At 32.1% G+C, this 18,489-nt stretch overlaps 1 protein-coding gene across 1 annotated transcript in view; it reads left to right on the top strand.

The window, feature by feature from the left end:
* LOC145258141 (dual 3',5'-cyclic-AMP and -GMP phosphodiesterase 11A-like) overlaps positions 1–18,489 on the top strand; it is a 1,328,815-nt gene that overhangs the window by 791,817 nt on the left and 518,509 nt on the right. Inside the window, exon 9 of the mRNA XM_080115926.1 lies at positions 5,745–5,812. Coding sequence (XP_079972052.1) covers positions 5,745–5,812 — 68 coding nt within the window. The remainder of the gene's footprint in view (positions 1–5,744; positions 5,813–18,489) is intronic.

Raw genomic sequence — 18,489 nt, 5'->3', positions numbered from 1 at the left:
TTAAGTATTTACTTCAACAGTGCTCAATACGTAGGTAGAGCTAGGTAGTAAGTTATAAAATATATATGGCAATCAAGCTATAAAGATTATTCCGCGTTTTATCCAGGCTAGGATTCATCAGGCTTATGAAATCTGATGAATCCTAGCGTGGATGAAACGCGGAATATTCTGTGTAGCTTAATTGCCATATATATTTTATAACTTACTATATATATATATATATATATATATATATATATTTGTCATCCACATACAGTACTGTTTCGTTGTATCACAACTCATCAGTGCGGCTAGACAAACACCTTTCCCCACCCGTGGATTGAACCTACAACCGTCGCATTGACAGTCAGCAGCTCTCACCATTCGGCTACGAATCAGTGCCGTAAATATTTATCCTAGAGTGTGTATAAAATTCACACCCTACAGTCGCACAGTGCTTTAACCATCAGCTTGTTTACAAACAAATTAATAGTGGGCTTCGCTTAATCGCTTTTAAATACGCGTCGGGTTAAAATATATTTACAAAGTGCTCAACCCAAAGAGGGGGGGGCTTTAATTTTCATCCACATATAGTACTGTTTCGTTGTATCACAACTCACCAGTGCGACTAGACAAACACCTTTCCCCAGCCGTGGATTGAACCTACAACTGCCGCATTGACAGTCGGCTGCGAATCAGTGCCGTAAATATTTCTCCAAGAGTGTGTATTAAATTCACACCCTACGGTCGCACAGTGCTCTCTTTCTTTCTTTTTTTTCTAAGTTTCTGTAACACACACACACACACACACACATCTGGGTTCGCGTCTTGGCGAGGGAAGGCGGTGTTTTTGTTTTCTTGGCTCATAAAATCAGAGACGATTATGTGAATAATACCTTAAAAACAACAACAACAAAAAAAAAAACGTTATACGGTTTATTCTGAATTAGCCATGTAGAGCGACGAATGTTTCTCCTTTTTATTTTTTTACTGGGCCCCGAAAAGATAAAAAACAAAGATGACAATGATACTTAAACAAAAAGAAAAAAAGAGAAATGTGATATGAGGTAACATATTATACCGAAATGGAATTAAGGATATTCCATGTGAACTCGCATGGGAGACAGGTTTGTAAATTTCTCCTTCACTACCCCCCCCCCCCCAAAGACTTTTGTGTGGTTGCAATCCGGCAGATACTCTACCAGAGGTTATCGTGCGGATGGGCCTTTAAACAAACTGTTGATCCCTTTCTAGAATTACCCCCCTACCTTTTCTCTGGAATTAATGGCGCCCGCACGTTCTTCTCCGTTATCAATAAACTCTTTTTTTCGCAACTTTCAATCCTGTTTTTTTTTTGTTTGTCTGTTTATTTGTTTTTATACATGAAAAATACAACTCATAAAAAAGAATACATGAACTATAGCTTTGCTTCCGACCACCTCATTATTTTAGATTGAATGTTTTTTTCTATTTGCCGTTTTAGTAAATGTTTCAATATACTTTGTAGGGCGTCCATCTTTGTATGATGGGTAAAATACAGCAACTGCGGAAATTTATCAAAACCTTGTTCGGATTCGTATTTCTAGAACGACTGGGGAAAAAGCGAACAGTAATTCATTTCCTTCATAACTTTGCAAACGAACCTTGAACATGCAGATTACAATTCCTTGCAAAAAAATATTTCACACATAAACTATTTTTTCTAATAGATTAGACAAAATAATATATATATATATATATATATATATATATATATATATATATATATATATATATATATATATATATATATATATGTGTGTGTGTGTGTGTCGACAAAAATATTCAAATTTTTTTCAAAGCCAAACCTGTGAGTTCGAAATCCAAGGTCGCCAGTGTTATAGCCGGGTTATGATTGCAAAGAAAAGGAGAACACCAAAATAAAGTAACAAAATTTCGTCGGTTACATTGTATGATTCTCAATACATTTTGTTACTTTATTTTAGTGTTCTCCTTTGGCCTTCGGGCCAAGATCAAAGTGTAGTATCTGTTCCGGCTGATACTGCACTTAAGATAATTTGTACCCGTCAATGGAGGGGAAACCTTCTATACTGGGACAATTATTATTTTTGGTAACCAGAGTGACCCCTTTTAGGGGAGCTGGTTTTTACCTCACATTAAAAACGGCCTTGTGCCTAATTTGCTCAGTGGGGGAGCAAATAAATACCATCTGTTCCGGCAGATACTGCACTTAAGATAATTTGTACCAGTCAATGGAGGGGAAACCCTCTATACTGGGACAATTATTATTTTTGGTAACCAGAGTGCCCCCTTTTTGCCTACTTTTAGGGGAGCTGGTTTTTACCTCACATTAAAAACGGCCTTGTGCCTAATTTGCTCGGTGGGGGAGCAAATAAACACCATCTGTTCTTCAGATGCAAGATCAAAGTGTAGTATCTGTTCCGGCAGATGCTGCAAGCTATGGCTAGCAAAGACCAGCTATGACTAGCAAAGACCAGATGTGGGGGCAACCCCACATGCCTGACCTTTAACCAGCTCCCATTTCCCACCTTTCGGTAGCTGGTCCCCTTTTTCCCTTCCCCCTCCCCTCACTCCTCACATTAAAAATCGGCCTTGTGCCTAATTTGCTCGGTGGGGGAGCAAATAAATACCATCTGTTCTTCAGATGCTACACTTCAATTTCTTGTTCTCTGTCAGTGGAGAAGAAATCCTTCACGACTGAGACAATTTTTTATTTTTGTTCTTTTTCTCCACATTAAAAAACGACCCTGGTGTCGAACTCTGTCCCGGGGTGGATTGTAAATAGGAACAGCCTAGGTTGGTCCATCGGATATCGACTAACACCTTGCGGTTTTGTTTTTCGGCATTTATTGAGACAGGGAAAGTTTATTAGTAGGTAACATAGGTTAGTTCTGCCACGGCATATACATATTGAAATCAATATAGAACTGTTCAGGTTTATGCATTTGTATATACATATATTTTTGTGTAGGTGATTAATACGGTTTTTTTTTATTGCTGTTTCATGGCTGTTTATGCGGATTTGAAAAGCAGTTCCCCAATATTTAAAACGCGTTTATTCTTCAAAAAAACGCTCATAATAATCAATATGTATATACGTGTATTTCGGCGTATGTGTTTATCTAAATTAATATTTCTTTTGAAATATTTACATTATTTCAGAGGGCTGAGGTTTGTATTGACTATTCTATCGTGTGTTGAATCAGAGGATCCATTGAATTTCTTTTAGCTTACGTACTTTTGTTGATGGAAAATTTGAGTATATCAGGAAACATCTAATATTGTCTGGTGTGTGTCCAGGTTTATTTGATTGGCGTGCTATTTGATCGAAATTGGATGTTTTTTTGTTTGTTTGTTTTCTAATTATTTGTTCATTCATGGTTGTTTATGTGGATTTGAAAATAAATTCCCCAATATTTAAAACGTTTTTATGCTTCAAAACAAAACAAAACAAAAAAAAAACGCTAATAACTTTGGAATTTCTATTATAAAAATAATAAGCGCCCTCTTTCAAAATACTACTTTTCTGCAGATTTGATTGGGTGATTTTTTTCTGTTCCGTTAATGTATCATTCTTTCGATTTTTACGTAGTTCTGGGCAGTTACCTCGAGTTTCAACTTAGTTATATTTAACTTGCTGTTACACACCGATACTACCTAAATTACAACACAGCTACTATTGTACGATACTTACTTTATTTTTTATTTTTTCTCGTTGTATTTACCCACAACCATTTAATACTTCATAATACTACATAAATCAAAATGCATGCACTTAGACGATGCCATGTAAACCTAGTTTACTTTTTCCCTTTTCGTGTTACTTGCAATTAATTCCTTGTTATCGATGCATCGACAAAAAAACAAACAAGCAAATCATGGCTAATTTAAATAAACAAATAATAATACCGCTCCGATTCATTTTACCTTTGCGATTCGATGTTTTGATGTCTTACAGTCATTTTCGTGACAACCTACTTTGTTATGCTGTATCACAACAAAGTACATACTTAGTCAAGACTAGCTTGTAGCCCGGCGTTGCCCGGTCGTACATTCCACTTAAACATGGTGTTTTAATTAATGCTGCTTGCGTAAGTATTATCATAGAATCGATCCCCCGTTGATTATTAGATATTATGAGGAATAATTTGTCCGGTGGACTAATTGACAAACCTTTTTTTTTTATAATTACGTCGTGCATCAAGTTCCGTCTGTATTTGTTTACAACGTCACGTCAGCTGATATTAGGTTTTGAGGATGATACACTGGAAAAGTCAGCTCTAATTAATGGTTAGTTTTTAAATATGCAAAGAAAGAAATACTTTGCGTCGATTTTAAATGGTACCTCTTCTTTTATCGTAAATTGAACTTATTAATAAAAGAATAAAATAAAATAAAATAGCGAGGTCTACCCGAGCTTGAACAGGAGATAATTTAATCGGTAGTCAAATGCTCTGCCACTGAGCTACATCTCCAGATGACAGTATTTTTTTTTGGTTTTAATGAAAAAATCATTTGCTAAAATTTTATTATTTCTTTTGCTGTTGTAACCTAAAGTATTTCCCTGTAATACTTCATTTGAAACTATGGAGACAGACAAACAGACGTAGTGATTTCTATAAATTAGATTGAGACTTTCATTTTCTAGTATGATTCCTATTATTTTTACTGGTCGCCAACTGATTAACAACAGTTTATTATATTGCTTTAAACTTCCTTCTTTTCAAATGTATTTGCGTACTATATTACTACGTTTTTAGCGTACTATATTACTACGTGTTTAGCGTACTATATTACTACGTATTTAGCGTACTATATTACTACGCTTTTAGCATACTATATTACTATGTTTTTAGCGTACTATATTACTACGTTTTTAGCGTACTATATTACTACGTTATTAGTGTACTATATTACTACGTGTTTAGCGTACTATATTACTACGTGTTTAGCGTACTATATTACTACGTGTTTAGCGTACTATATTACTACGTTTTTAGCGTACTATATTACTATGTTTTTAGCGTACTATATTACTACGTTTTTAGCGTACTATATTACTACGTTTTTAGCGTACTATATTACTATGTGTTTAGCGTACTATATTACTACGTGTTTAGCGTACTATATTACTACGTTTTTAGCGTACTATATTACTACGTGTTTAGCGTACTATATTACTACGTGTTTAGCGTACTATATTACTACGTTTTTAGCGTACTATATTACTATGTTTTTAGCGTACTATATAACTACGTTTTTAGCGTACTATATTACTACGTGTTTAGCGTACTATATTACTACGTTTTTGGAGGTGGGAAGAGGCTACACTTAATAGAAAAACTTTACATTTTGGTAGGAATTTCCATTGTATTTTTCATTTTATCATTACTTGTGTTCAGTATTTAACAGCAGGAAATCGTCATATGAATCCGAAGATTTTATTGTTGGCATTCGTTTTCCTAATATTTATTAAGTCAGAATTTTTCTAGAATTATAGAATATTTCTGGGGGACAGTAAGATTGCCAACATCATAAGGTGAAGCAATTATTGTGTAACGAACAACAGCAAGGCCGTCAGTCCATTTCGTTAACCACTGAACCAACCGAACCTTCCAACTAGATAAATAAACATATGGCATTATCCTTTCATACAAAAAAAATAATAATTAAGATACGTATATAAGACTGTGTATGCATTAATCAACAAAATGTTAATATTTTCTTTATTTCTATTTCTACAGGCGTGGCACAGGTTGTAAACAGACTGGATGGATATTCATTTGATGATCAAGACGACCAATTATTCGAGGTAATTTCCGCGCCGAAGCGATTATGATCAACCCTAAGCCCTTTTATTTTACTCTTTGCTTATTAACCATTTCTAAAAAAAAAAATTACTTATAATTACAAGCGAACAGTAATAAACACCCAACTTTCAAGAATATAGGTCTATAATAGATTTCTCGTTGTCCGTCTGTTTGTCTATTCACACTTTTCCTCGAAAAGTCCTAGGTCGATTTCGCTAAGGTTTTTTGTAGATCTGCTCTTTAACTTCCCTACGGCTTCTGCTAATAATCCATGATTTTCCTCAATACATTTTCGGTAGTTCTTTTATTTATAAGAAGCACCCACAAATACACTAATGAGTACACACACATACAGACCCTAATGGGTACACACAAACACACACGCACACACACACGCGCACACACACATACACACACATATGTATATATATATATATATATATATATATATATATATATAGTAAGTTATAAAAATATATATGACAATTAAGCTACAGAGAATATTTCGCGTTCATCCACGCTAAGATTCGTCAGGCTTATCCTAGCGTAGATTAAACACGGAATATTCTGTGTAGCTTAACTGACATATATATTTTTATAACTTACTACCTAGCTCTACCTATGTATTGAGCACTTTTGTAGTAAGTTTACGCATAAAATTATATTTTCGTATATTAATTTATGTGATTAAATGAAGTAGTTATTTATATATATAAATATATATATATATATATATATATATATATATATATATATATATATAGACTACCCGTGACCCGTGTGGTCAGTATGTTATATTAGCTATGGAATTCATTTATGAGTGTGACACTTGTTCTACAAAGAATGTAAAATATTTTTACAGCTTTGTTTAACAACTTATGAAGAATTTAAAATATTAAAGTTGTTAAACAAATGGATTTAATATGTGTAAAAAATATGACCGAATAGATTTAACTATATGCTGTTAAAAAAACAACAAAAGAAACATTATTTAATGTAATAGGAACGTGTGCATTAACCGATCCGGATTCAGTTTGGTGTATGCAGATAAAAATACAGGAATATGCCAAGCTATGGAAAGGTTAATCAGCTACTGGAACATCGTCAATAAGAATGTAAGCAGACGACTTTTAAAAAATTGGAAGAAGGAAAAACAGCAGGTTTTAATCATGCCCTCTAGTTATAAAGGGCCGCATTAGTTCCATGGTAATTAAAAGTGTAAGAGTAATAACTCTGTCCAATTGTCTAAATAATTTTTTTGTGTGTAAATTTCGCAAATTGATCAATGACATGGTTTTGGGTGTTGTTATATTAAAACAAATGACTCTCTTATAGTTTTGGGATAAGATTGGAGATTATGTTTAAAAAATAAACAATTATAAAAACTATTGATGGAAAGAGCGTGTGTGTATGCAGTTATTATACCGATTTGGGATGCCAGAAACGTATTATGGTGTTGTATTTTAATGAACGTTTTATGGGCGAAAAAGGTTTTTGTATTTGGAACGGAAAATTAAAAAAAAATTTTTTCGGATTTATTTATTTATTTATGTTAAGAGTGTAGATGAAAAAATGTTCTAAGTGCATGTATTTCTCGTTACAGTGTAACTCTTAATAACTACATATTAAAGTACAGTATTTTTAATTTATTAATCAAATGCAATAGGGTAGTTGGTACAGTACTAAAACAAACGTAATTTTTAAAGATAATTTAATTGCAAAATTAAATCCATCAGAATACATATCTGTTTCATTTGTAAAGTCGGTCAATTTACTTTTCATTTTTTTCTTTGATTCATTCAAATTTTCAATTATTTCGTGATCCTTTAAAATTTGTAATTTAGAAGTCTTTAAACTGCTGAATAGAAACTCATTTAAATTAGCCTTTTTACAAATTTCGGCAACTACTCATGCATTGAATTTTTTCATGCTATTTACAGCCAATAGAAAACCAGCTTACATTAAAAAATTATGGTTTTATAACAATTTGGTCCAGTTAATAATTTAATGATCAGACGATATCGTAATTTAAAGTTAAAATCTTATTAAAAAAAAAATGAAAATGAAACTATTCCCTGGCAACGTCGACTAAGGACAGTGATATTATAAAACCATACGAATGATTAGTTTTATTATCTTCACTGGTTTAAATGCTTTGGTTTTCGCAGTCGTTTGTCGTTTTATTGGCATTGAATAGAAATTAAAATCGATTTTAACAGGCCATATTGTGTCTGTGACGAAGTGCCTTAAAAAGTATTTATTGGTAATTGTTTTTCGGGGTTATTTATTTACGTTGGTAGTGTAGAAGAAAATGTATGAATGGTTTTACGAAAAGTGTATTAAAAAATGGATAATAAATTGTTTCAGTGCGCAGGTAAAATTCTGCAAAAGTACGCATGCGCAACCAGAAGTCGTAAATCGGATGTTGGGTTATGAACAATGTTACAAGGTCATTTGAGTAGTCTAAAATTAATATTTCAACGTAATAGCCCATCATCAGAATTTTTCCTTTCGATGATGGGGAACGGAAAGAAAATTAATTCTGATAATGGCGCATTCCCGTCGAAATATTATATTTAATTAACAAATAAATGTTTTGTTCTTATTTTTTGTGACAAAATATTGCGTTGTAATTTATCTTATAAACGCATATCATACGTATTTCATTTAAAAAATATATATTTATAAAAAAAACAAAAAAAACTACTGTTTTAAAAAAAATAAAGCAAAATCGATTTCACTACCAAGCTGGCTAAGTTGTTAATGGTTTAATTTATTTTGAAGCGTTTATTCAGTAAAAAAACAACAAAAACAAAACAAACAAGTAGCGTTGATTTTACAATTTTGAAGTAAAAATAAGAAAATTAAAAATGAGTGAACGAGACATTTTTTAAAATTATAATTTTATTAATTATCAACATTTATTGCCATCCTGTTAAATTTTGAAAAAATTGAAAAGTATAACAACAACAACAACAACAACAACAGCGATTATATATATATATATATATATATATATATATATATATATATATATATATATATATATATATGGGGGGTTAGGGTGTGTGTGTGTACACAGAGAGAGAAAGGGTGAAATGTATATATATATATATATATATATTTAAAAACAGCGGAATAATCTATGAGATAGTTGTATATATTGCGTTTACATAGTTTCAAAATTACTAAAGATACTTCAATATAAAAGCATTTTAATATATTTTTTAATCATAAAACAACTTTTAGGAATTTTTAGGTACCATATTTTGAATCTAGTCAAGTTTGTGCAAGCTGCCGAGTCATATAATGACTATTGGTGAAAGGGAAACTACTCCAAACTAATATTTAAATAAAGTGCTTATTAAAAAGTATCGCAACACAATAAACACATATATGACACTTATAAAAACCGGTGTACACACAGTCCTAGCTGAGATTGCCTCAATGGTTGATATCCAGGCTAAAGGCAATGGGGTGCTGGTTTCGAACCTTGAAAGGTTATTCACGAAGACGAGTCGTATAATAACATAACCTGATGTTAATTTCTCCTGAGTTTCCATCAGAACCATGGTCGTCGAAATTTGGACAGGTTTCGCTGGAAACGGTCGTTTAATAATAGTCTGGCATGAGTTATTTTGCGGGAAAAAGGATTTTCCAACAACGTTGCTATTTAATACGTTGTCGACACACCATAAAATGACAAAGATTGAACATAAAATGTGCAAGTGTGTTGTGAGTGTGTATGTGTGTGTGCGTGTGAGCGTTTGCGTGTGTATGTGTGTGTGCAAGTGTGGTGTGTCTGTGCGTGTGCGAGTGTGGTATGGGGAGCGAGTGTATGTGTGTGTGTGTGCGCGAGAATGTGGTGTTCCTGTGTGTGTGTGTATGAGTGTGGTGTGCCTGTGTGTGTGTCTGAGTCTGTGTGTATGTTTATGTCTGGAAGTGCGTGTGCATGTATATGTGTGTGTTCGTATGTGTGTGTGCATGGGAAGAGGGAGAAGGAAAGCGTATGCATATTGACAGTAGGGAATGGCTCGACACGGATTAAAACTAACAAAAGTCACAGCTATTTGTGAAATCCTTAATTGGCAGACAGACTGGTTAAAACTCTAAAAGATACAAAGAGATGATATAAAAATGACACTAGCAAATAAGTGACAAGGAACTATACCTTTGCCCCACCCATCGCCATGCAAATAAGATCATATCTTCAACCCGAATATAGGAAAATTCGTCCCCGGAAAATTCATTACCAGAAAACTCGCCCTTTTTTGCTAGGTAGGAAAACTGGCCCCCTATTGAATTAATATCGATTTAAAACACATTTTATGACCGTTCTTGAGGGAGATATAGTTTTTAACTTGTTTACTTTTGTTTTTAAAAAAATTAAAATCGATTTTTTAAGTGTCTGTTTTCCACCTAACTGGCTAAGCTATTAATAGATTCACTTATTTTAAAGTGTTTATTCTGTTCAAAAACGAGACTATTGCATAATAATTCTAAAAATATTTATAGTTATCTACTATTGTTTTTAAAGGGCAAAATCGATTTTTCTTCCTAGCTAAGTTGTTTTATTTATTTTGAAGCGTTTATTCAGTAAAAAACAAACGAACAAACAAGTAGCGTAGAGTGTTACGGGAGAACGCGAAATAATGTCCGACATGGGGGTATCACAGCTTAGGGGTCTTGATAATCGCTAAAAAAAAAAAAATAAAATACTGAGGGAGATTTGGCTTTAAAATGAGCCCCCGCCCTAAAAAATAAAAAAAATAAAATAATAATATTTTTTCAACCTAATTCATAGAGATAGAGATGGGGGTAAAAAACTATATCTCCTTCCGAAAACAAAACCGTGAACAACAATAAAAATGAAATTAAAAAGATTCTTGATAAGCGATGGCGGAGTTTTCGATAAAATAGATTAATACCTTTCTTTATTGATTACTTTTTTTATGATTGATTTAACAATGTTGAAAAAAAAAGAAATAAAATAAACATGAATTAACGAGAGATTTTTTACACACAGCGTCTCTCCCGCCCCCAAATGTTTCACTTTTTTATTTATTAGTTAATTACAACTTTTTCTTCTTATTTTAACGATGTTTTTGGAGCAATAAAAAATAATAAAAACAAAACAAAAATTAAAAAAAACAAGGAGACATTCGTTTCTTCTTCGTTACTTTTTTTTGTTTTTAATTCTATTAGTGTTTTCTTTTTTTTTGCTCCAATACCGTATCATATTTCCATGTTTCTATTTACTTGCCTCACCACGGAGGCAGAGTTAGATACAACGTCGGGTTTTCATATGGGGAAATTTAGCTCCCCAAAAAAGTGCACGCCGGATCGGAACAAAAATAAATATTCTCAGTCAAGAAGGATTTCTGCTCCACTGGCCGAGGACAGAAAAGGTGAAGCGTAGTATCAGAACAGAAACTACACTTTGCTCCTCCTCCTCCTTCTCTTCCCCCTTCTCCTCCTCCTCCTAATAATAATAATAATAATAATAATAATAATAAATAAATAGATTTGTTTTCAGATGAAACAAACTTTTCCTCTCTGACCATATTAAATTTAAATAGTTCAACTTATCGAAAAATATACTTAGAATTAATTATAAATTGGATGCTGCGTAATGATAGTATTGCTTTAGAATAATCACTGTTGTTGTTGTTGTTGTTGGTGGTGGTGGTGTAGCAGTATCAGAATTTTGGGGAAATTTTCAGGCGAGTCGCCATTTTGAATATACACCTATATTTCTATCAGATTTTAATAATAGTAAAACGTAATTTAAGCCCGTAAATTTTATTTCAATAAAACGAGCAAAGACCAAATTGTAATATCATAAAAGCTTTAATAGAGAAATAAACAATTTTATTTATTTTTCCTTCGATTTCTTCACTTAACATTACACGGATTGTTGAACAATAACATTACTTGAATCTTACGATAATTATTTTAACGGCAAAATAAAGAACTTACCTGGTTAATGAGTAAGATATGCTTTCTTTTAATCTTCCTGTATGAGAATTTATTCATATTTATGTATTATAATCCATGTATTTTTTTAAATGGAAGGATTTTTCCAACACACATCGCGACCACGCGTGTCTATAAAGCAAGTTGTAATGACACCGGAAGTGAAAAAATATCTCTTACTTATGTACGGAGGCCTATAAGTGTAAAAAAAAAACACTAATTCAGAAACCTTAATAATCTCGATATTGGATTATATTCTTCAAATTTTCCACTTTTAAAGGTTTTCGGAGGCGCTGAAAACGGAAATAACCATTTATATATACGGCAAACGAAACTAGTAGTTTCCAAGATAAAAAATTTTACAAATGGTCACAAAGTGGGGGTCACTTTTCTATAATGATGTGACGTCAAATGGGCACCCACTTTATGGCCACATTGCAATGAACAGATTTAAGGGAGATAACTTGTCCTTTTTTTATTTTTGTGCCTTTAAGCTATCGTAAATAAAAAACTGGGAGTTTTCATTTTTTCATTAACACGAATTACGATATGACGCAGATATGCAATGTTATTATTATTTTTTAATATCTTAAAGAAATACCTGAATTTTTTTTTTATTATACTATAAATCTGCATTATCCGATTTCGTCTTTTTTTTATATCGAAAAAAAGGAAACCAGGAATTAAATATAAAAATATAAACTGATCGACCATTAATTACTGGAACATTCTAAACAAAAATTAAGCTTCCACGTAAAAAACAAAAAACAAAAAAAAAACACGTGGTTATCGAAAAAAGAAGGATTTAAATTTTGGACTTTACCGGTAAATTTACAGATAAGTGATATTTTTTGTTGTTTTAAATTTGAGTATTTTATTTATTCATGTTTTATCTTCAATTTGTGATATATAAAACGTGCCGAACAAAATTAATTATTAAAATTCTCATAGACATTCCAAAATGGGGGGGGGGTGAATTTATAAAACCACGTTTGTCTAAAATATTATATTTAGTTTATCGGAAAGAGCATAAAATTTTACATTCACCCTGAAAAAAACGTAACAATTGAACGAATAGGAAAATTTTGATAGATTTTTAAAGTTTAAAAATTGAAAAATATTCATCTCATAAAAATCAATTGATTTCACTACGTAACAAAATGGCTTCCCAGAGCGCACGCACGCACGCACTTTGTAAACAATGTTTTTTAAACAATGAAAAATAATATTTCTATTATTTTTTAAACAACTTAAATAGTTTATTTTGGAAGCATATTCTATAAAGAAAATAAATAACCCACTTTAGAAAGAGAAATTACGAGTTTTCTATATTTTAATCGCAGTTTTCTGTTAGGGGTGTCAAAAATTCCCCCAAAATTCTGATACTGCTAGTGGTGATGTTGGTATACTTCGGAATTTTAAATTTTGAAATATTTGACAGGATGACAATAAATGTTGATAATTGATAAAATGATCATTTTAAATAATGCATGGGTGCATTTGGTATGAGAGAAAAAAACTAATAGAATTAAAAATCAAATCAAAATAATAACGAAGAAGAATCGAATCTCTCCCTGTTATTTTATTTCTTTGTTTTGTTTGGGGTTTTTTATAATTTTTTTATTACTCCCAAAATTATCGGTTAAATGAAAATTAAAAGAAAATAAACAGTAATTAACTAATAAATAAAAAGCGAAATATTTTTTGGGGCGGGAGAGAATCTCTCGTTCACTCATGTTTAATTTTTTTCTATTTTTATTTCAAAATTGTAAAATCAACGCTACTTACTTTTTATCGTTTTTTAGGGGGGTAATGAATAAACGCTTCAAAATAAATTAAACCACTAACAACTAAGGCAGCTAGATGAAGAAATCGATTTTTCTTTTTTAAAAACAACAGTAAATAAGTATGTTGGGGCCAGGATATAAATATCCTAACTCGCTACAAAAGAAAATAATGAAACGAATGGAAAGAAGGAAACAAAAGTCAATTGCTGGATAAAATAAACATTTATTTTCTGTTGAAAAATGAATGTTTTAGGTGTAACACGTGTTCATGTCCGCACGTGGAAAGAGGGGCGAGTAATGTAGCCGAAATGGGAATGACAGTCCAGCATGTAGAAATGGAAAGAGAGAGAGAGAGAGGGTTAATCTTAGTAAAGCCGAGCGCACATGGTGGTATTCGTCCACGCGGAAATGTCTTCAGGCCACTAGCTGTGGACGCTATCTTGTCTGGTTGATAGACCAAAGCAAAAGCGAAAAAAGAGTGAGAAAGTCAATCCAGTTGATGGAGAGAGAAAACGTACAAAGTGTGCGTACTGTCTGTTAGCTCTTGCCCCACGCATAGTAGCAGGTGGCGTGAGGCGCGCGCGAAACGGGACCGTTGGTCCGTCAACCGTTCAGGTCGGAAGCTGGTTCGAAAAAGGGTGAAGCAGCTTATGCCTCTTATTTTTATAGTTGTTTCCGGTGGTCTTTTGCGCATGTGTGGATCTCCTTTGAAGGGGAAGTGACGCTACCCATGTGTGCGTACGTGTGCGTATATGTGAGTACATGTGTGTACGTTAGCGTGTGTGTATGTGCACGTGAATGTGAGTGTATGTACGCGAACGTGAATATATGTACGTGTGTATACGTGCGCGCGTCTGTTTATGTGCGCGTATGTATATGACAAGAAATATGGCTTGAGATGTGAACGCTTGTTTTTGTGTGAGACTAGAAAAGGCCCACACAAGTATCAATATTTAGAAAAATATTATGCATTCTGTAGTCTCGTTTTTGACTGAACAAACATTTTAAAATAAGTGAAACCAGTTACAACTAAGTCAGTAAAGTGGAAAACAAACACTTAGAAAATTGATTTCAATTTTTTATAAACAACAGTACACAAGTACACAAGTACACATATACTTTTGAAATAGGATGGGAGTTATAGTCCCTTTTAAAAACAATATCTCCTTCAAGTACCATCATAAAATCTGCTTTCAATCGACATTTATTCAATAAGGAACCACTTTTCCTATCTAGCAGAAACGGGCGAGTTTTCCGGGTACGAGTTTCCGGGTATGAGTTTTCTGGGTACGAGTTTTCCGGGCACACTTCTACCCATAATGAAAACCAAAAGTATTAGATAGTACTGAAATATAGAAATATTAACTTTGTTGATACAATTTTATAAATATAGTTATTTGATTATATAAAAAAAGTAAAACTGTAGTTACCAAAAAAAGCTTACGTACATCTACCACGCACCTGCCAAGACACACGCACACATACAAACAAACACCCCCCACATACACACACACACACACACACACATATATATATATATATATATATATATATATATATATATATATATATAACTACTTCATTTACTCACATAAAATTAATATACGAAGGTATAAATTTATGAGTAAACTTTAAGTTTTTACTTCAAAAGTGCTCAAGCCTGAAGTGTCCTAGAGTGGATGAAAAACGAAATATTTAGTGTAGTTTTTTTAGTCCTTAATCTGCGGAGTTTCGAAGAAATACTTTCGTTCTCCTCATATATATATAATTATTATTATGTCTCGGCAGTCGTGTGAAAAGCATATGTTATTTTTCTTTTGTTAATATTATTAGGATTTTCCCCTTTTCTTTTCTTTGTACATATTTGTGAATTATTCCATGGATTTCGACCTTTTGGATTATTTTGGACCATCTTCCAATTACGTGATTTCCTTGGATTTTACTTGTACAAATGGAAACTCAATGAACTTTCTTGAAGTTATATTTTTGGATTTTACCGTCATTGGATTATTTCCTTTCACCAGACTATTCATTCACGTGTAATCATCGTTTTCTTCACCACATTACCTCTGCTTCACTTTTTGTTATCAAGTAAGATCTTTGACTTAATTGTAGTTTCATCAAATACTTTGGATGCAAAATCCGATCCCGCATTTTGCTAATTCCTACCATCTGATGAGAAGGAAAGTATTTCTTTTAAACTCCGCGGATTAAGGACTATCCACTTATCAAGTGTTTACTTTTCAGATTAAATATGTTTTTAACTCTTTTTCAAAGTGTATTTAACATGTTTTATTAACTGTTTGCTCGTATATATATATATATATATATATATATATATATATATATATACACTCTTGAGCAAAAAAATAATAGGCCAAACAAGTGTCATACATTTTATTGCACTAAACGCTATATTGAACAATGAACAATTGAACAAGGAAACTGAAACAAGACTAATACCACAGAACTAGACATTTACTTTAATAAATGCTTAGTATGAAATCGCCTTCCCTTTTGATTTCTTTAAAAGTAAAACACGGTGAAGAGGAGATGCTATTCCATTCGCTTTGCACAGCTTCTCACAGTTTGTCATTTTTCGAAAAAGAATAGATTTGAATCAATGTGAAAACCTATGATTAGGGATTAGAAATTTGTGAGAGTATGTCCATCTGAAGAATAAGTAGAATGAAGATTTGGTATAGAAGGAAAGAAAAAAATGTATCGTGGGTTAGAAGCACGCTTTACTAGTAATTGTAAGTTGTGAACGTTAAAATTTTGCCAGGGACGTATTTATATATTATATACTTAAATGTCGAAAGTATCAGGGATATAATCGTTTTCATTTTATTTATGTAGAGATAACTGTATATATACTAGCAAAAGTACTCGTCGTTGACTGGGTTCAAAAACAGCCTACAGAAAATGGACTGTGATTGATGAAAGTATGATAAGTTATGAAAACGAGGGGATTGTAAAGAGATAGGTTTTGATACTCAAAAATTTTACTCTAAGCAAGATATGATGAAAGTAAACATAATTTTTGCGAAAATATATATTTTTATATCAACTTTGTTTCCATTCGTAGCTAAGAGTGACCAACAAAATGATGTTTCCTTACAAAGAGAAAAAGTCATATATATAAAATGATATAAATATACGAGAAATAAATGTTACCATAGTCAATAAATGTTACTTTTATGGTAGAAAAGTTCATTGGTTTGTATTTTTAAGTAGTTTGTAAAAATTCTTTTTTTTAATTCACGAACCGGTTTAAAATCAAAATAGCAGCGACTTTGAAATGGAGAGCCCCGTTTTCAATTTGAATGAGGAGCACCTGAGCATTCTGTGTTAACAATTTAAGAGAGTTCCGTCAGCGTAAGGAATATTTATAAGCATATTTTAATGGTTTCCGTTATTTTGTGCTTGAGGAATATTCGATTATGGCGTGTGTAGTTTATATCAAAATTCATTTAAGTAGTTATCGCCTCAAATTTCGTTTTAATTTCGGTTCGCTTAAATTATTTCAAGTAAAGAGCATTAAAAACTATTTCAAAACAAAAAAAACATGAACTAAACTTTTATTGACTATGGTAATATTTATTTCTTCTATATTTATTTTTTCGGGTAGTCGTTTGTTGTCTTTTTTGCTAAACACTCTTACTAAATAATATCGACGAAATATCGAAAAACAAAGAAACAAAAACAGTTTTGAAGAATAATGAAGCATTACTTACTTTAGTAAAATAATCCGAAACAGCAAAATGGGATATTAAATGAGTAAAATTTAGTTTTTTAAAGAATAAGAAGAAAATGGCACCCTTTTCAAGCGCAACAGCTTCGTTTTAGTTTTACAGTATTGAACGGTGTAGTATTGCGCCGTCGGATTCAGGGTTGTACTATTTTAATGTAAAGCACACGCAGAAAGGGTTGTAATAAACTCAATTCCTTCTAGCATACTGACAAAAAAGCTTAAACAGATAAATAAATAAAAATAAAAATGTTATGTAAATGTTTTTAAAAAGACATGTAATCACGTGAGCAGGATTTTTTCCTTCTTTTAACACAATAACAAGTAAAGTTTTAATTTTCTATTATTTATCTATTTATCTATTTTCGACAGAGTTCCACGTGCAAGTGGAGAAGGAAAAAATCAGAGTTATGCCAAATTTTTGTCGAAAATTGTCTAAAATTCCGTCTTTTTGGGGGCTTTCGCTTTAAAGAACATGAATTTATGAGGTGAATTTATTCGACACAATATGATTTAACGCAAAATAAAATGAATAAAATCTTACGTGAATTAAGATTAAAGTTAAGGTGTTATTGTGGACCCTCACCCTTTTTAAAAAAATTTGTTAAACTTTCCGACATATTTAAATTCTATGGAGGTTAGGCGCAAATGAACACCCCATAATTTTATTATACCATATTTCTTAAAACTGAAACATAATTATCAAAGTATACTTACGCAAATAGATATGAAAAGTCTTTGTTAAAGTTTGTGCCATATTTCCATAGAGTACAGTTGCGAACACAGCCCCCTACAATTTTATTATACCATCCTTTTTTTAGTTGAAACATACTTATCAAAATATTCTTATATACATCTATATCAAAAACCCTTGTAAACGTTTTTTTTTTCATTTTTTTTTTCAATACTTTGTGGTCCAAGCGCAAACGCAGCCCCCACAATTTTTATCAACCACCGTTCTGCCAGATCAAACGTACCCATTCCTGATCCTCGATACATATTCTATCATTATATGTAATCAGTTTTTTTTAAATAGTCAACCATACATGAGCCTATTCGTGACCAGACACACACACATACACACACACACACACACGTTCAGCTTTATATCATATGTATGTATGTGTTTGCTTAAATGTGTGTATACGCTATATATATGTGTGTG

Source organism: Euprymna scolopes, chromosome 33 (genome assembly GCF_053919585.1).
Source record: "Euprymna scolopes isolate OS-2025 chromosome 33, ASM5391958v1, whole genome shotgun sequence".
Lineage (NCBI taxonomy): Eukaryota > Metazoa > Mollusca > Cephalopoda > Sepiida > Sepiolidae > Euprymna > Euprymna scolopes.
Note: the sequence above shows the minus strand (reverse complement) of the source record. Positions and strands in the feature narration are given on the sequence as shown.